The following is a 20,440-nucleotide window of genomic DNA, read 5'->3' on the forward strand; positions in this document are numbered from 1 at the left end:
ATTGTAAAAATTAATTAATGACACCCCTCATCCTCTGCTCTGTTAAACCTTATCTAGACATGGTTAATAATTGCAAATGTCAAAAAATCTTTTATGTGACCCAGGGCCGGATTTGTGCCTAGGCCCGTGAGGCACCGGCCTCAGGGCGGCACTAATTAAGGGCGGCAGGCAGGCTGACATTCTGTTAAATGGCACAGCGGGTGGGCAGTGGCAAGTGACGAGCGCCGCCGCCGCAAATTATCCTATGTCGGCGGCAGCGCCGCTGCCGCAAATTATCCTATGTCGGCGGCAGCGCCGCTCATCACCCGCCACTGCCCACCACTCTGCCATGCATTACATCACCGCTTAGTGGCTGGATCCGACGGTCCCCTGCGCGTCCGAAAATGGCTCATTGCTGCCGGCTCCCGCCCATTGGCTACTCCACACACACAGTCTATTGGCTGCTGTGTATCCAGCAGCTGAGCTGATTGGCGCGCAGATCCTTCCTGCGCTCAGTCAGTCACAGTGTGTGAGCCGGAGAGAGACTGATGGAGACACTGTGCTAATCACTGTACTAATAAGTGCCTCCCTTCGGGTCCTCCGTACAGTGAGCAGTCCAGAGTGCTTAAAAAAATATGAAGGTGGGCTACAGTTAAATTTTTATGAAATATATAAATAACAAAATATATATACATTTATGATTACATTAAAACAGGGTTGCCGACCCTCCCGGAATTACCGGGAGGATCCCGAAAATCTGGTCCTCCTCCCGGCCCCCCGGAAAGGTGGGCAACCCTCCCGGATTCTGGGGGACCCCCACGCCACCCCCCGATTGCGGCGTCTTCCCCATACCTTTGGATTGAAATCCATCAATCCGCGGGTCTCAGAGGAGGGGGCGGAGCTAAAATCGCGTCATTTTAGCCCCGCCCCCTCCACGTAGATCTGTGAATTGGGGTTTTTACCATCCTGGGGCGGGGCTTAATGATGTATAGCTCAAGCCCCGCCCCCCGAACTGCAGCTGGAAGTCTCCTCTCCGACAGAAAAAGTCGGCAACCCTGCATTAAAATAGGGGGGGGGGCAAAAAATGTTGTGCCTAGGGGCGGCCTGGCCCCTAAATTCGCCCCTGATGTGACCTTTACATTATTCAAATCGGTCTAATTGCCCTATGGCGTCACTATGTTTGTCTGCTTCGACTACTCCCGCCCTGGTGAGCCTCCCCATTTACAGGAAATTGATTAAGCTTAGGGATTCATTTAACCCCCGGGGTGCTACCGTGTCCAACCGGTGAATCCATCTAGATTCCAACCGCAACTATTTTTTGCCGCGGTCCCCTCCTCTAATTGAGGGGGTACATGGTCTATCATTCTGTACTTCAATGATGCCATGGTGTGTTTATTTTCTATATAATGGCGGGCCACCGGTTGATCACTTTTTCCATGCTGCCCTAATGGCCGATCGATGTTGGGCCATCCTGGTTTTGAAGGCGCATTCGGTCTTGCCTACATACACCAAACCACATGGGCATGTGATGGTGTAGACAGTAAAGGTCGTGGAGCATGTAAGGGGCCATCTAATTGAGATTTTTTTGCCAGATTGGGGATGATTGAAGTGATCCCCTGGTATTAAGTAGGAGCATGTCGTACATCCAGTACATTTAAAATTACCGTTGCCTCTTGTTAAAAAATGTTCTCTACTGGGTGAACTCAAAAACCCGGTGATATCTGTTATCATCACCTGGTCCTTAATGTTCCTCCCACCTTTAAAACTGGGCATGAGTTCTTTTTTGTGGAAACATTTAAGGTCAGGGTCAGTTTTGACCATGTTCCACAAATTTTTAATATTTTTAACAGTATTTTTGCTCCTCACTGTATATTCCATCACAAATGGTATTTTGGAGTTTTTGCTCCTCTCCTTCTTATCCCCCCCCATTATCCTGTTTTTTGGAGGGGGCCTTCATTTTGGCTTCCTGCAGTTCCCTTATATCACCGGGTTTTTGAGTTTCAAGCTTGTATACTATCATACCCCACAATTCTGGTATGCTTGCAGTTAAACGGCTTCTTCAATCTGAGGGCATCTTCACTGAGGGATACATTGAATTTTTTATGGACTTACTGTTATTCATACTAACCGAAAATTATTTTTTATTTGATGGCAGATTTTATCTGCAACTCCTTGGGTGTGCTACGGGGTCCTCAGTGGCCCCGAGCTATGCTAATTGTTACATGTTCATGGTGGAAGATGATATATTTTCTGATAGCTCCATCAGTACCCAGATCCTATTTTTTTCACGCTTTATTGATGACTTGTTCATCATATGGACTGGGTATGCAGATTCTTTTAAAAATCTGATTGATGTACATAATTCATCCAACAGCCCTGTGAAATTCACTATGGACATGGACAAATTCTCCACTAATTTCTTGGATGTAGCTATTAAGTGCATCAATTCTGATATACAGACTACTGTGTACATCAAATCAACTGATAGGAATTCTTTGTTACATAGATCTAGTTGTCATCCTGAAAAATTGAAGCTGGGTCTGCCTTTCTCACAGATGATCAGGACTTGTAGAATTAATGATAATATTGACAATGCTACTAAACAGGTAGATGCTCTGATTGCTAAATTTCAAGATCGGGGATATGACAGAAATAAGGAATTTGGTACTCACCGATAATTCCCTTTCTCTAAGGCAGCAGGGGACACTGCAGAGTCATGACGTATGGGATAGCGTTGGTGCGGTGGAGTCGGCACTTTAAGATGCTTTTGAAGTGGCTGGCTCCTCCCCCCTCTATCCCCACCAAGCCCCAGTCCTAGTAAAACTGTGACCGAGAGAGAAAGAGAAAAAAAGGCAAGAAGAACTAGAAGGAGGAGGATACAAGACATGACATACAACAACATAAATCATGTAATATTTAATCAGATGAACGACATAAATCATGTAATATTTAATCAGATGAACGATCTGAGCGTTAGTAAGGTATAGATAACAGAATCACCCAACATAACTACAACATGTATGATACATAGGCATGGCAAACTGAGTCTTCCTGAGGAAAGACCAACTTGTAGGAACACGGTAGTAACTTATATAACCTGGCAGGAAAACAGCGCTGGGAGGGCGTGCAGTGTCCCCTGCTGCCTTGGAGAAAGGGAATTATCGGTGAGTACCAAATTCCTTATTTCTCCCTCGGCCAGCAGGGGACACTGCAGAGTCATGACGTATGGGAAGAATACCAAAGCACTACTCCCGGGTGGGAGAGCACTGAGATTCCCCCAGAACAGCCCTGCCAAAAGATGCTTCAGCTTTGGCAAAGGCGTCAAATTTATAGAACCGGGCAAAGGTGTTTGCACTTGCCCAGGTCGCAGCTCTGCACACCTGGGAGAGGGACACCCCTCTTGCCAGGGCCCATGACGTGCTAACCGACCTTGTCGAATGAGCCGTAATGGCTGAAGGCACATTCCTGTTTGCATGTCTGTAGGCCTCTTTAATGGTGAGGCACATCCAACGAGCCAACGTTCTCTTGGACACAGGCCATCCCCTGCGTTCATGACAATAGAGAACAAAAAGACTGTCAGTCTTCCGCAATGCTGACGTTTTTTCCAAGTATATTCGCAATGCCCTTACAGCATCTAGGGAAGCAGAGTCTTCGGTGAAAGCTGGAATGATAATCGGCTGGTTAAGATGAAACCACCTTAGGAAGAAAAGAACTATTAGTCCTTAATTCTGCCCTGTCAGTGTAGAACTGTAAGAAAGGGGGGCGACATGATAAGGCCCCAAGTTCCGAAACACGACGAGCTGAAGCTAATGCAACTAGCATAACAGTCTTCCAGGTGACATATTTTAGATGTACCGAATCTAACGGTTCAAAAAGGTCCGATTGCAAGTATCGCAAAACCACTGATAAGTCCCAGGGTTCAGTGGGCGATCTGAAGGGAGGATGAAGCCTCAACACCCCCTTTAAAAACGTCTGTATCTCTGGAATGACCGCTACCCTGCGGTGAAAGAAGACAGATAGCGCCGCCAGTTGCACCTTCAGAGAGGCTAAACGAAGACCTTTGTCCAGACCTTCCTGGAGAAATTCCAGTAACCTATGTAGGCTAAACACCGCCTTAGGATAGCCGAGCTTTTCGCACCAGGAAATGTAGGTCTTCCAAATCCTGTGGTAATGGGCCGAAGTCACACTCTTCCTAGCATCGAGCATTGTTGGAATAACCCTGGATGGGATACCTCTGCGTTTCAGCAATTCGGCCTCAACAACCATGCCGTTAAATGCAGAAGACGTAAGTTTTGGAAGGTGAATGGTCCTTGGAGAAGCAAGTCTTCTCTTTGAGGTAGAAGCCATGGGCTGTCTATTGACATTAGGTTTAGATCCGAGTACCATGCCCTCCTCGGCCAATTCGGGGCAATTAAGATGGCTGTTGTTTCTCTTTTCAGTTTCTTCAGGACTCTTGGAAGCAACGGGAATGGTGGAAATATGTATACCAGTTGGTAGTGCCATGGTATTGATAGGGCGTCGACTGCCACTGCTCCTGGATCCAGGGACCTGGCACAGTAGAGAGGAACCTGATGATTCAATATGGAGGCCATCAGGTCTATGTTGGGGGTCCCCCACCGAAGAGTCAGTTGATGGAAGACCTCCAGGTGAAGGGACCACTCCCCTGGAAGAAACGTTTGGCGACTTAGATAGTCCGCCTGCCAATTTTCCACTCCCGGAATAAATATTGCTGAAAAGGCCTTGGCGTGGGCTTCTGCCCATTCTAGTATGGGACGGACTTCTCGCATGCCTGCCCTGCTCTTGGTGCCCCCTTGTCGATTTATATATGCGACCGCGGTCACGTTGTCTGATTGTATCCTGATCTGTAGACCTCGGAGCAGGCTGTGAGCCTGCACTAAAGTTAGTCTGATGGCTCTTAGTTCCAAGATATTGATCGGAAGCTTTGCCTCCTGCAGCGACCAGCGTCCTTGGAACCGGTGGCCTAGGGCGACTGCTCCCCAGCCCTTGAGGCTGGCGTCTGTTGTGACGACTGTCCATGTGCAAGGGCTGAAACTGCATCCCTGAAGCAGGTTTGGAGTGTGAAGCCACCAAAGAAGGGATGAGCGAGCCTTCTGAAACAGGATGATACACTTGTGAATCTGCAGGTGTGAGCCCGACCATTGTGATAGTAGATTCTCTTGGAAAGTCCGAGAATGGAAGCGACCGTATGGGACCGCCTCGAACGCAGCTACCATCAGACCCAGGAGTTGAGTGCACAGATGTGCTGAGAGTCTTCGCTGATGCAGAACCTGTCTGACCTTTGCTTGTAGAGCTATGATCTTGTCCGGTGGTAGGAAAATCCTTTCCTCTACTGTGTCCAATATGAGGCCCAGAAATTGTAGGCGTTGCGATGGGTTGAGTTGGGATTTTTTGAAGTTCACAATCCACCCATTTTTCACTAAAAACCTGCAAGTTGTCATGGCGTCTGCCATAAGCTTTTCCCGAGTTGGAGCTTTGAGGAGGAGGTCGTCTAAGTAGGGGATAATAGTTATCCCCTGCAGACGAAGGGCCTTGGTCATACAGGCCATTATTTTTGTAAAAACCCGAGGAGCGGAAGAAAGTCCGAAGGGTAGTCCCCTGAACTGGAAATGACGATCCTGCAGGGCGAATCTCAAGAATCGCTGATGAGGTTCCCAGATTGGGACATGCAGGTACGCGTCCTTTATATCTAGTGACAGGAGAAATTCAAGGCCATGCTGGTAACAGGGTGCAGTGTCCACTCTGCAACCACCATTGCTACTGGACACTCGCAGACCAAAGGTCAGCATTCAGCATCTTGTTATCTCCATGTTCCCGGGGTGCACACTGCACAGAGCCAGTGGTCCTGGAAGAAATTGCTGCATGTGCAACTTAAGCTGGCACTCCACAGTTACTTCCTGGCCAGTCTCTCCCAGCAGCTCCCTGCCTCCTGCACTCTTCCCAGTAGTGCTTTGCAGCACAGAAAAAGTTAAAGGGGAGGAGGGAGGAATAATCCAACTGTCACTGGCTCTTCCATCCCTCTGCAGAATTGCTGCTGTCTGGGGGAGGATTTGAATAGTATTGAACTGGTGCTGGAGACGCTGCTGCCGCCAGCAACCTCCGAGCACGACAGCACATGCCCCGGATCACTCCCCATGCGGCCGCGGCTTCGGCATTCACAGAACTGACGGTCCGCACAAGGAGTGACCCTGCGCATGAGCTGTCGCACTAGGAGGACACCGGCGGCAGCAACAGCGTCTCCAGCGTCAGTTCAACACAATACTCTCACATTGTGTTTGGGTCTCTGCTTATGTGGCGGCGTGCACGCCCAACCCGCCGAGCCGCAGATAAAGGGGAGAAGAGCCTCATGCGGCTCGCGAGCCGCGGGTTGGCCACCCCTGATCTAGATCATCAGCAGGTACATTCTGATAGGGTTCGTCTATGTAGTCAGGGTCCAGTTGGATATCATCATCTGGGACTAAAACCACTGAAGTAGCCTTCCTCTTCCCGGTTCCCGGAGAGGATGGCCTAACCTGTACTGAGGCAGTCACAGACTGCTGCAGTGAATCCACTGTGGAGGAAATTTGAGTCAATTGGGACTGAAAAACCTCCCTATCCCGCTTTGATGCCGCTAGTTCGGCTGTGAGGTTAGCCAGAATAGCCTGCCAAGCCTCTGAGGACTGTAAGGGAGACTGAGGTAAAGGTGAATGGCTCACACTGGTTCCCTGCTTAGAGGCATAGCATGACTCACAAAGGGATACTCCCTTTACATGTTGAGTGTATTGACCCCTGCAAGCCTTACAGGTGTAAACCTTTTGGGCTGCCTTAGAAGAAGTGGTCCTGTCAGCCATGACAAACAGTATATAACAATACCACACACTCACACAGAAGTAGAAAGTACAGGACAGCTGAAGCTTGTGCTTCGATAGGGAGAGAGGAGCCACAACCCTCCCAATAAAGGCTACCAATATATATAACGGTGCCCCAAATTACCCCCTTAAGACTCACAGTGTCACCGCGTGCAGGAGACTTGCTGCTTGTTCCGAACAATGGCGCCGACGGAGAGAGGAAGAGTAAACTCCGCCCCTCTTCTGGCGCGTCCTTCCCGCGCCGTTCAGTGGTTCCAATTTTAAAAATAGCAGTAATGGAGAACGCCGCGAGCACTGTAAGCTGCGGCTGTCTCCGTCGCGGCTGACGCGCTCACGTCAGCCGGCCCCCTGCTAATGGCGCTCAGCGCCGCTTACCCGTAGGCAGCTCCTGGAGTGCGGGGGAGAAGCCTTGGGCCCGTCCTGCTAAGCTGCGTGCAGCCGCTACGGGTCCCCAGAGCGGTGGCTCTGGTGACCTGGGTACCGGAGGAAACACTGCGTGCAGTGTCGACCGGACCCCTCCAGGTCCCACGTAGCAGGCAGATGCCTGTCCTCAGTAAAAAATAAAAGTAAAAAATTAATTTCTTAGTTAAAAAACTGAGTCTCCTTAAGGAGACTCCCACGCAGTGACCGACTCCATCGGGCACTTTTACTAAGACTGGGGCTTGGTGGGGATAGAGGGGGGAGGAGCCAGCCACTTCAAAAGCATCTTAAAGTGCCGACTCCACAGCACCAACGCTATCCCATACGTCATGACTCTGCAGTGTCCCCTGCTGGCCGAGGGAGAAAATCCCTTATGAAAAATAGAGAAAAAGCACTCACAATGCCCCGCCATGACCTTTTAAAAAAACGTATTAAAGAACCCTTGACCAATAAAATGCCATATATGTCAGCAGGTTCAATTCATCATGACATTACCAACGTAGTCAAAAAGATCTGGCCATTAGTCTCTAGTGACCCAGCACTACATCTGAGTGACTATAAAATTATGCCCTGCTACAAAATAAATAAAAACTTGAGGGATCATTTGGTCAAAGCAGACGTGACAGGTGTAGGCAAAATTAAAAAAGAAAATTTTTTATCACAATCTAAAATGGGTTGCATTTGATGTGCTTGTGCTACATGTAAATACATGATACCTGGCGACTTTTTTTATCACCCGCATTCGGGAAAAATATACAAGATCAGACATCGCCTGGATTGTAATTCTACCCATGTTGTTTACCAAATTTTGTGCCCTTGTGGTTTGTCTTACATTGGGAAAACCCAGTGTAAGTTCAAGGAGAGAATGGCGGCCCACAGGTCTGCGATACGTGCTGCCATTGAAACTGGCACAAGTGAGCAACCTGTGGCTCGCCATTTCGCTGAGAACAAACGTGCCATCTCCTGTATCAAATATAGAATGGTTGACCATATCCCACCCATGAGAACGGGTGGTGATAGAAATTTAGCATTAATTCGTAAAGAAAACTATTGGATACATCAATTGGATGTCATTAGCCCCAAAGGGTTAAATGAAAATATTTCCCTTGCTTGTTTTTTATAAAGCACATACCCTGATGTATCTACAGATCTATAAGTGTTAATCATATTGCCTGCCTTTAATGTTTATGGTACTGTTGCGTTTTGTTGTACTATGACTGTATCATACTGTATGTATAATACATATGCCTTTTCTTTTTGTTCTTCCCTCTAGTGTTGCATCTTTACATTGCTTTGTATGGTGATGGTGTATCTTTACACTTTAAAAGCGCAGTGACATCACACGTTCAGCGCCGAGTCCCGACGTGAAGCCCCGCCCCTTGACGTAGTGGCTGGAGGCGGAGACGGGTCCCGGCGTCTGCTTGCACATGGGTGATTCTCCTTATTTAAGGTGAGCGATTTTAATGTTCATATTTATCCTGAAGACGCTAATAAAGTTAGCGAAATGTTGATATACTACAGACTACAGTATCTGATTATTGATGTGATGTGAGTGCCGCTACCCCGCAACATATATATATATATATCACAGGAAAAGTACCCAAACCGCGCCCAACGATGATAAAGAAGCAGCAACTCTAATGGACCCCTGTTAGCCGAGTCCAAATAGGCAAATAGAGATACAGAAGTGGTTTAGAGTGCGCTAAAGAAAACTCAACAGTTTAAAATTGAACATTTAATACATAGTCTTCACAAAGACTTCAAGCTTTAAAAATACAGCAGGTCTGTTATTGGTACAGATGATGTAGTAGGCCCAACGCGTTTCGTCAACGAATTGACTTCATCAGGGGCTTAGCGGACAGTAAGTCAGCAAGACGTATTAACACTTCAGCAGGTTACAGGATTTCATACAGTATCCAACACTTAAGGGAGTATATCTCAATAATGGACCATATGTGGCAGTGGACGTATACAGTCGCCAAATGTGGGTAGATAGTACAACAGTAAGGTCTGAGACCAATATCAGCTGTTCACAGTGGTCTGGTATGTCTCAATAAAGAACCATAATTGGCATTGGACATATAAGGTCGCCAAATGTGGGCAGATAGTACAACAGTAATGTCTGAGACCAATATCGGCTGTTCACACAGTGGTCTGGTAGGGTTCCTAAGTCACTTCAGAACCAATTAGAGTGATACCGGAAGTGTACAGCCTGCTGGTGGATCTCAAATAAAATAAAACAATTGGAAAGCTGTCACAGCATTAGCAATTATACCTTTGATTAAAGTTGAAAATTAAATGTAATATAGGTCCCCTTTTCAATAATGGCACAAGACTCCGTTCAATTGAAATAACAAAAATATTTTATAAACACATAATAAAGTCAATAACAAAAATATACATAAATCAAATGTAATTAATGGTCAAACAATGTAACTTAAGGTAAGCAAAAAACAACAAGTGGATTTTCCAAACTTTTAAGGCGCAATCAGTCCAGATATTATCCGACCGTTAGAAGGCTCTTTCAGTCTCTCTTGTCTGGTTGATCCAGTGTTTCTCGGGAAAAATCAGAAACAATAACAACCGTCAGTTAAATACAAATCGATAAGGGACGGTTTTAACTGTTGGTGAGGAAGCGAAGAAATGTAAGTGGGCGTACCCTACTCACAGTGTGACGGGTGGTGTAAATACACGTAGCGGGTACTTGTCCTGCCGGTAAGTCTTCTATGATCTCTTTCAGTGGGGATAGCAATGCATGTACATATGGCGGGTATTGATCCTGCTGTTGGATTTTCTAGGATTTCCACTTAACCTCTCAGTGACGTATGTGTCGTGAAAAATAAAAATAAACAACAATGTGTGACTCTATTTCAGTGCACAAATTATTTTTAAAGTGTGTTTAACACTAGAGTGTCTCCACAGGCGCACCTCACTCACTTAGAAACAGGGTGAGGTACACGTATAGAGGTTTCTTTGTGTTCAAAAAGTATTTAGTGCAATTCAAGTGATAGGCGCACCTCACTCACTTAAGAACAGGGTGAGGTACACATATAAAGGTTTCTTGATATTCAAACGATATAAAGTGCAGCTAACAGTGATAGGCGCACCTCACTCACTTGGAATCGGGGTGAGGCACACTTATAAAGGTTTCTTTATACTCCAAAGAGCATTTAGGTGCAATAAAGGTGATAGGCGTACCCCACTCACGGTTCTTATGGGGATTCGAAAGCCCGTAGCAGTTTCTTTGCCTTTTGTGTGTGTTAGGTTAGAGTTTTCTGATGGTTATCAGGATTCTCTCCATCCGAGGGATGTGTATACAAATAAAGAAGAAAAAACAATGTGTAGACCTATAACTGGCTCCCCGTAAATCTATTCTGGTGAAAGATTTTTGATTCACCCACTTAGATTAGTAAGATTACTCAGAGTGCTCTCGTACCGAAACTCACACTGGGTGGTGCTCTTAACAAGTGCATAAAGGTATCTTTCTTGTAAGTGTCACAACTCCGTGCAATCTTTTCCTTCACCAAAGAGAAATCAATAGTACCCCGTGATGCTGGGAGGACTTGGAATGAAGGTGGCGTACCCGGACTTACAGTTAGACTAATGTCTAAACTCCTATAATGGTTTCTTTAACTCTGTATCTGCTGGTCATCTGTTTCAAAGGTATTTCTTCCAGATATATAGCCGGCATGTGCAGAGTAAGAAAAAAGTGTTTTCAAAAACCAATCCCACCACATGGGATTTTCTCAACACTGTGACAATAGACTATTATCTCCTTCATAAAAATTGATTTTATTGTCACTATAAAAGATCCTCCATCCCCATGATGGTTGGATCACACAGTCCAAAAAACAGTTGAAAAGACCCACAATGGTCAAACATGGAATATAAAATACAACAAGACAAAAATAAAAAATAAAAAATAATGATAATTAAGAAAAATCTTTTCTAAAAAGTTAAAAAAGAGAAATCCAATACATACATCCAATGTTGGGCATAAAGAGGTGATGGCTGCTCACTCTCCACACTGGCTGTCGACGCGTTTCGGTGTTACCACCTTTCTCAAGACATGCGCATGTCTTGAGAAAGGTGGTAACACCGAAACGCGTCGACAGCCAGTGTGGAGAGTGAGCAGCCATCACCTCTTTATGCCCAACATTGGATGTATGTATTGGATTTCTCTTTTTTAACTTTTTAGAAAAGATTTTTCTTAATTATCATTATTTTTTATTTTTTATTTTTGTCTTGTTGTATTTTATATTCCATGTTTGACCATTGTGGGTCTTTTCAACTGTTTTTTGGACTGTGTGATCCAACCATCATGGGGATGGAGGATCTTTTATAGTGACAATAAAATCAATTTTTATGAAGGAGATAATAGTCTATTGTCACAGTGTTGAGAAAATCCCATGTGGTGGGATTGGTTTTTGAAAACACTTTTTTCTTACTCTGCACATGCCGGCTATATATCTGGAAGAAATACCTTTGAAACAGATGACCAGCAGATACAGAGTTAAAGAAACCATTATAGGAGTTTAGACATTAGTCTAACTGTAAGTCCGGGTACGCCACCTTCATTCCAAGTCCTCCCAGCATCACGGGGTACTATTGATTTCTCTTTGGTGAAGGAAAAGATTGCACGGAGTTGTGACACTTACAAGAAAGATACCTTTATGCACTTGTTAAGAGCACCACCCAGTGTGAGTTTCGGTACGAGAGCACTCTGAGTAATCTTACTAATCTAAGTGGGTGAATCAAAAATCTTTCACCAGAATAGATTTACGGGGAGCCAGTTATAGGTCTACACATTGTTTTTTCTTCTTTATTTGTATACACATCCCTCGGATGGAGAGAATCCTGATAACCATCAGAAAACTCTAACCTAACACACACAAAAGGCAAAGAAACTGCTACGGGCTTTCGAATCCCCATAAGAACCGTGAGTGGGGTACGCCTATCACCTTTATTGCACCTAAATGCTCTTTGGAGTATAAAGAAACCTTTATAAGTGTGCCTCACCCCGATTCCAAGTGAGTGAGGTGCGCCTATCACTGTTAGCTGCACTTTATATCGTTTGAATATCAAGAAACCTTTATATGTGTACCTCACCCTGTTCTTAAGTGAGTGAGGTGCGCCTATCACTTGAATTGCACTAAATACTTTTTGAACACAAAGAAACCTCTATACGTGTACCTCACCCTGTTTCTAAGTGAGTGAGGTGCGCCTGTGGAGACACTCTAGTGTTAAACACACTTTAAAAATAATTTGTGCACTGAAATAGAGTCACACATTGTTGTTTATTTTTATTTTTCACGACACATACGTCACTGAGAGGTTAAGTGGAAATCCTAGAAAATCCAACAGCAGGATCAATACCCGCCATATGTACATGCATTGCTATCCCCACTGAAAGAGATCATAGAAGACTTACCGGCAGGACAAGTACCCGCTACGTGTATTTACACCACCCGTCACACTGTGAGTAGGGTACGCCCACTTACATTTCTTCGCTTCCTCACCAACAGTTAAAACCGTCCCTTATCGATTTGTATTTAACTGACGGTTGTTATTGTTTCTGATTTTTCCCGAGAAACACTGGATCAACCAGACAAGAGAGACTGAAAGAGCCTTCTAACGGTCGGATAATATCTGGACTGATTGCGCCTTAAAAGTTTGGAAAATCCACTTGTTGTTTTTTGCTTACTATTGTGTTTGGTTATTGGGTGATAACCGAGGATTAGTACGGACTAGAGGCTGCATTGCGCCATAGAAAGGCCATATCCTATACTTGTTTTTTTTGTATAATGTAACTTAAGGTGTTGGTGTCCCAATTAATTAAAAGTAATGAACGTATCAGCAGCAGACCTCACTTGAAGCTCAGGCAGGATGGTGATGGAGCCGGCGGAAAACAGCTGGTTCATGGTCAGAGCCCAAAGCGGGTATCCAGAGGTGCGGGAGTAGAAGGGGGGTTTAGTTGAGGTTTGACAGAGCAGGCAGTAGTAGTGAGGAAGCCGCAGTGAGAGACCAAGGCCTAGCCGGTTTGTGCAGGACGGGGAGGGAAGGTCGGTGGGTGAGAAGCCCCAGAGCAGATGAAAGCTACCGGTCACTGGTCGGCCGGGTGACAGGTGCGTGCAGGAGGTGTGGGGGGAGAAGGCCGCAAGGGCCGGTGAGAGGGGGACAGTGTACACATGGGGTCACTGAAGGGAGAGGGGGGACAGTATACATAGGGGCACTGAGGGGGTTATAGGATGCGGGGTGTGTATGGTTACGGTAATAGGCTGCGGGGGGGGTATGGTTAGGGTTATAGTCTGCGTGGGGGATGTATGGTTAGGGTTATAGGCTGTGGAGTGTGTGTATGGTTAGGATTATAGGCTGGAGGGGTGTATGGTTAGGGTTATAGGCTGCGCGGTGTGTATGGGTATGTTTATAGGCTGCATAGGTGTGTATGGTTAGGGTTATAGGCTGCGGGGGGTGTATTGTTAGGGTTATAGGCTTTGGGTGTGTGTATGGTTAGTGTTATAGGCTAAGGGGGTGTATGGTTAGGTTTATAGGCTGCCCTGTGTGTATGGTTAGGTTTATAGGCTGCAGGGTGTGTGTGTATGGTTAGGGTTATAGGCTGCGAGGTGTGTGTGTATGGTTAGGGTTATATGCTGCGGTGTGTGTGTATGGTTAGGGTAATAGGCTGCAGGGGGGGGGGTGTATGGTTAGGGTTATAGGCTGTGCGGTGTGTATGGTTAGGATCATAGGCTGCAGGGTGTGTGTGTGTATGGTAAGGGTTATAGGCTGCAGGATGTGTGTATGGTTTGGGTTATAGGCTGCGGGGTGTATGTATGGTTAGGGTTATAGGCTGCGGTGTGTGTGTATGGTTAGGGTTATAGGCTGCGGTGTGTGTGTATGGTTAGGGTTATAGGCTGCGGTGTGTGTGTGTATGGTTAGGGTTATAGGCTGCGGTGTGTGTGTATGGTAGGGTTATAGGCTGCAGGGTGTGTGTATGGTTAGGGTTATAGGCTGCGGGGTGTGTGTATGGTTAGGAATATAGGCTGTGGGGTGTGTACGGTTAGGGTAATAGGCTGTGGGCGGGGGTGTATGGTTAGGGTTATACGCTGCGGAGGTGTATGTATGAGTAGGGTTATAGGCTGCGGGGTGTGTGTGTGGTTAGGGTTATAGGCTGCGGGGGGTGTGTGTGTTTATGGTTAGGATTATAGGCTGCATGTGTGTGTGTGTGTGTATGGTTAGGGTTATAGGCTGCAGGGTGTATGTATGGTTAGGGTAATAGGCTGCGGGGTGTGTACATGGTTAGGGTTATAGGCTGGGGGGGTGTATGGTTAGGGTTACAGGCTGTGGGGTATGTGTATGGTTAGGGTTATAGGCTGCAGGGTGTCTGTATGGTTAGGGTTATAGGCTGTGGAGTGTGTGCATGGTTAGGGTTATAGGCTGTGGGGGGTGTGCATGGTTAGGGTTATAGGCTGGGGTGTGTGTGTATGGTTAGGGTAATAGGATGTGGGTTGTGTATGGTTAGGGTTATAGGCTGCAGGGTGTTTATGGTTAGGGTAATAGGCTGTGGGTTGTGTATGGTTAGGGTTATAGGCTGGGGGTGTGTGTGTATGGTTAGAGTCATAGGCTGCGGGGGGTGTGTGTATGGTTAGGGTTATAGGCTGTTGGGTGTTTATGGTTAGGGAAATAGGCTGCAGGTTGTGTATTGTTAGGGTTATAGGCTGTGCGGTGTGTATGGTTAGGGTTATAGGCTGTGGGGTGTGTGTATGGTTAGTGTTATAGGCTGTGGGGTGTGTGTATGGTTAGGGTTATATGCTGCGGCGTGTGTGTCTGTGTGATTAGTGTTATATACAGTAGGTTGAAGTAGGATGTATGGTTAGGCTGCGGAGGGGAGCGTATGTTAGGTTTAGGCTGTGAGGATGGGTGGGGTTAGGCTGCAGGTGGGAGGAGAATGGTTGGGTTGTGGGGGGTGTTTAGATATGGTTAGTCTATGCAGTTAGGCTGCAGGGGACAGAGATGTATAGTTAAAGTTAAGATGTGGGGAGTGGGATGTATAGTGAGTATCAGACTGTGGGGCGCGGGATGTATAGTTAGTTTTAGGCTGGTGGGGAGTGGTATGTATAGTTATAGTTACGCCATGGGGGAGGGGGGTATATAGTTAGAGTTAGGCTGGGGGATAGTGTTAGCATACCTTCCAACTGTCCCACAGTGTCCCGTGGTGGTGGTGGTGGCAGTTGGGAGCCGGGAGCGCAAGGTATCCCTCTTAATGGCAGGTTTGGGGAGGTATGGTGTTAGGCTTCAGGGTGAATGTAGTAGCGACTAACCTGGCCCACTGTGATTCAAAGGAGGCTGCTTTTGAGGGACACTCTGGATGATTCACCTCTCTGCAACTCTTCATTCATCCTGTCCGGACCTCTGGTTCCAGGTTTCCTGCAGCCTTCTTCCCCTTCCTCTGCTGTCCAGTGCACTCTCCTGAGCTACCTAACCTTCTGCTGCTGGCACCGTGCGGTTCTCCTCTTCTGCTCCCCTCCAGCAGCTAGGACTGGAACGGCACAGAGCAGGGTGACATGTGTCCTGTGCATGAGTAGAGACATTGAAGAAATCACTATGACTTGAGTCGTGCACGCAAATCCTGGGAATCCCGTGGCTGGCTTGCAGGGAGGAGGGGGGGTGTCCGCGTACCTCTCCCTGCGTACACACGGGGGAAGGGGGGGCACGGCGTACTAAGGCGGAGGGGCACAGCGTACACATGGGGCGAGGGGGCACAGCGTACACACGGGGGGACACAGCGTACACATGGGGGCAGCGTACACACAGGGGCAGCGTACACACGGTGGGTGGGGCACAGCGTACAAGGGGGGGCACAGAGTACACGGGGGCACAGCATACAAGGGGGTCCACAGCGTACACACTAAGGGCCACAGCGTACACACAGGGGGCATAGCGTACACACAGTGGTGTGCCGTTACGTGTCTTATATAGCGCGGCAGACTCCATTACAGCGTCTTATATAGAGCAGCATATTTCGTTACAGCGTCTTATATAGAGCAGCAGATTCCGTTACGGTGTCTTGTATAGCGGCAGCAGATTCCGTTACAGTGTCTTATATTGCGGCAGCAGATTCCGTTACGGTGTCTTATATAGAGCAGCAGATTCCCTTACGGCGTCTTATATAGCGCAGCAGATTCTGTTACAGTGTCTTATATAGCGGCAGCAGATTTCATTACTTGTCTTATATAGCGGCAGCAGATTCCATTACTTGTCTTATATAACGGCAGCAGATTCCATTACAGCGTCTTTATATAGCGCAGCAGATTCCGTTACAGTGTCTTATATAGCGCAGCAGTTTGCGTTACATCGTCTTATATAGCACAGCAGATCCTGTCACAGTGTCTTCTATAGCGCAGCAGATTCCGTTACATTGTCTTATATAGCACAGCAGATCCCGTCACAGTGTCTTATATAGCGCAGCAGATTCCATTACAGTCTCTTAAAAAGCGGCAGCAGATTCCGTTACTGTGTCTTATATAGCGCAGCAGTTTCCATTACAGTGTCAGTCTATCTCTAGGAGCTAGCACTCTCCTGTTATGTGAATGGTCACGTGTGCAGTTAAATTTGGTCTGATAAAAGAGGTGGGGGTGTACTCGCGGGGTGAGGGGGGGCACCCGCAGGTGGGGGTGTATTTGCGGGGGGAGGGGGAGCACCCACGGATGGGGGTGTACTTGTGGGGGGCACCCGCGGCTGGGGGTGTATTTCGGAGGGGAGGGCACCCACGGGGTGGGTAACCATGGGTGCAGTGTATTTTGCAGGTGGGGTTGTACTCGCGGGGGGAGGGGGGGCACCCATGGGTGGGGTTGTACTCTCAGGGGGAGCACCCGTGGATGGGGGTGTACTCGTGGTTGGAGGGGGCACCTGCGGGTGGGGTGCACTCGCGGGGGGAGGTGGAGGGCACCCGCAGCTGGAGTTGTACTCGGGGGGGCACCCGCATGTTGGGGTACACTTGCGGGGGGAGGAGGGGCACCAGTGGGTGGGGTTGCACTCACGGGAGGAGGGGGGCACCCACGGGTGGGGGTGCACTCGCGGGTGGTGGTGGGCACCCGCGGGTAGGGTTGCACTCGCGGGGGGAGCGGGCACCTGCGAGTACACCCCCATCCGCGGGTGCCCCCCCTCCCCCACATGCTTAGGCATCCATACAGTCCCCAGATCTGTACACATAGTGCATGGTGTCCGGAATATGAATGAGTCGCCAGCGCCACCCACTCACTGTCCCCCCACCTATTACCTCAACGCTAGCCAGGCAGAAGTTTATTATGGAGGGGACCTGCAGAAGGTTCTTCTGACCACAGAACTTCACATAGCTTCACCTTCGGCCATCTTGGTATACCCAAGTGAAGCCAATCTGAATACTCTCCCTGCTGGAACAAGTTGGAAACTCCTATTTCTATAATGAGGGGAGTTTCACTAAATTAAAAAAAAAAAAAAAACTGTAACTGTCTGGTAAACCTTAACCCCAACAAGCACTATACTGGGACAATATCTATCTAATAAAACAAACCCCAAGTTTTAATTCTTCCTCTACCCTGAGTTATGCCTTCCCAAAAATCACCTCATAGACTATCATTACAAGTTGCAATTTCTGAAGTGGCAGGAAAAAAACTGACAGTTGGAAGTTTAGATCGCTCCCAATTGCAAATTTTTTACTATTTCGCCCTGAAATTTGGCAGCACTGGAGATTCTACTCGTCCATGCCAAATTTCAAGTCAGTACGTCCAGTCACTTTTGAGTTACAGCCCCTCAAACACCATGCCCCCATCTTAAAAAATGTTCCATATGGGAAAAATCCGTTTGATCCACACAGCCTTAATATAAGGGCACGACGTGCCCTTATAATATATATATAGATACACACACACACACACACACACACACACACACACACACACACACACACACACTGTGTATAGATATGTCCTTTGCCTGACTACTTATAGCAAGAAAATGGTTTGCCTTTGATTCCCCTAATATTGGAGAGCATTGGTAAATGAGGTCTCTAGCCATGATAGACAGACATTTATATTTAAAGGAACCCTCCCTATGTACAGTATTATATGAGGGGGAATAGATGGAATACATCGACTTTGGGGATAGATCACTTTAGAGTACACAGAGTACATGTTGACATTCAGAATGTTATTATTTTATTATTTTGTCAAAATATGCTTTTTTCCTTGGGGTGTGGTTCTATCTCACTAGCAAAAACTACACCTCCAGGCAAGAGATCTGAATCTCCATGACTTCAGGGACCACTACTGGTTAAACATTATAAAATTACCTGTCCATTGGAGCAAATTACAATCAACCATTACTCCCCAAAATCCAGAAAATAGGCAAGAATGGTTATTCAGATAAATTGTTTAAATCAAATATATTTAACCAATTTGATTAGTGTCTCAATGTGACCACTAGTTGATAGCTCTGAATTTTATTATGCTCACTTCTGCTGGCCACACATCAGACCAACTTTCCTCCAACCATGCAACTACAGTAGTTGCTTGGATGGAATAAAAATATGGTACTGGATGGGAGCAAAGGACAATCAGAAATGTGCTTGAAAACCCAGAAATATGGACAAAAACATTCTGTCAAATTGTTTAAATCAAACAGGTTCAACATAGTACCGTGTCTGAGCTCCAGTTTTGTCCTTTTTTCAGATTTTGGGAGCAAATTTCTGAAGTAAATATTACATTTGCTCCCATCCAGTGCCATATTTTTATTCCATCCAAGCAACTAGTTGGATGGTTGGAGGAAAGTTGGTCTGATGTGTGGCCAGCATAACATGTTGATTTGTATTCTTCTAATTATGTATATATTGCACACCTTTTGTATGGCACTTCATAGAAAATATTAGGTCATGCACATCAATCCATGCTCCAGTGAAGCTTATGCTACCACATTTATATACATACAGTGCATCTGGAAAGTAGTCACAGTGCTTCACTTTTTTCACATTTTATATTACATTAATACAGTATAACGGAATAATTATTTTCCCCCTCAAAATTCTACACACAATACCCCATAATGACAACGTGAAAAAAGTTTTTGGGAGATTTTTGCAAATTTTGAAATAAAATTCAGACCTGTTCGTTCGGGTCTGAATCTGGCCCCTTCTCCGACAGTGGGGGATTTGTGCATGTGCATGCATGAATATGTGCATGCACAAACCCCCGGAGCTAATGGCTTCAGCGAGTTACAAATCCACAGAGCCGTTCACTCCAGGAAGGACAGAATGGGGGTGCCAGGGAACGACTGCAGGGGAAAGGCCAGCATTTTATTGGCATCCCCATGAAAAGGCAGGCGAGTTGATGATTGCACAGGTTGGACAGCTGAGGTCACATGTCAGCGCCCACCCCCTTTTCGATATAAAAGTCAGTCTAGACTGACTTTTATTACCGAAGGGGAGCAAAATCATTAGATGGTTGCTGACCATCGATTGATTTCTATCCCCTTCAGCCGCATGCGAGGGGATATGTTCTCGTACATATTCCCTCACATGCTAGCGAGGGGATGTGGGTGGCATGGCACAGATGATGATAGAGGGGTGGGTGTTCAGTGGGGTGATGGGTGGCCATGACCTGTTTGCTAGACTATGAGTATACACGCAGCCTAGTGAAAAGGTCTGAACCAGACCCTAAGAAATCACATGTACAAAAGTATTCATAGCCTTTGCGTAATACTTTAAAGATACTTAGGCACTGCGCTAATTATAGGAAGAAAGCAGCTCAAATAAAATAAAACCGTAAACCAATTGATAAGTGAGCGCTGCTTGTTAAAAAGGGAAAAGTGATTGGGGTTAGGGAACACAGTAGAGACACAGAATAACAGAATAGAACAAAGAACACAAAGCACCTGAAAAGAAAAATCTAGGTTAGGAAATAATGTTTACACTCTTAATAGAGCCCGAAGCGTGGCGAGCGCAGCGAGCCCCGCGAGGGGACGCGCATTACTTCAGACGTATTACGCGTCAGCTTGCCACGCTTCGGGCTCGGTGGCTCACTGCGCTCGTCACACTATTTATAATCAACTCCACGCCGACGTGGATAGTGGGGGTATGAAAAGGTCGGAGGACGTGTACCGCCGCCGCTCGCCACGCTTCGGGTTGGTGTTCATCGTGGGGTGGC

At 46.7% G+C, this 20,440-nt stretch overlaps 1 protein-coding gene across 5 annotated transcripts in view; it reads right to left on the reverse strand.

The window, feature by feature from the left end:
- The window catches only part of NTPCR (nucleoside-triphosphatase, cancer-related), a 109,709-nt gene that overhangs the window by 23,589 nt on the left and 65,680 nt on the right, over positions 1 to 20,440 (reverse strand). For 2 of the 5 annotated variants that reach the window (XM_083176365.1, XM_083176367.1), the window contains exon 6: positions 13,089 to 15,833. The exons of 2 other annotated variants lie outside the window; for them this stretch is intronic. In XM_083176365.1, coding sequence (XP_083032491.1) covers positions 15,741 to 15,833 — 93 coding nt within the window. In that variant the 3' untranslated portion in view covers positions 13,089 to 15,740. Of the gene's footprint in view, positions 1 to 13,088; positions 15,834 to 20,440 lie in introns of those variants that run through there. One more of the 5 variants, XR_014471645.1, reaches the window with a different exon arrangement.

This window comes from Crinia signifera, chromosome 3 (assembly GCF_055691185.1).
Source record: "Crinia signifera chromosome 3, ASM5569118v1, whole genome shotgun sequence".
Taxonomy (NCBI): Eukaryota; Metazoa; Chordata; class Amphibia; order Anura; family Myobatrachidae; genus Crinia; species Crinia signifera.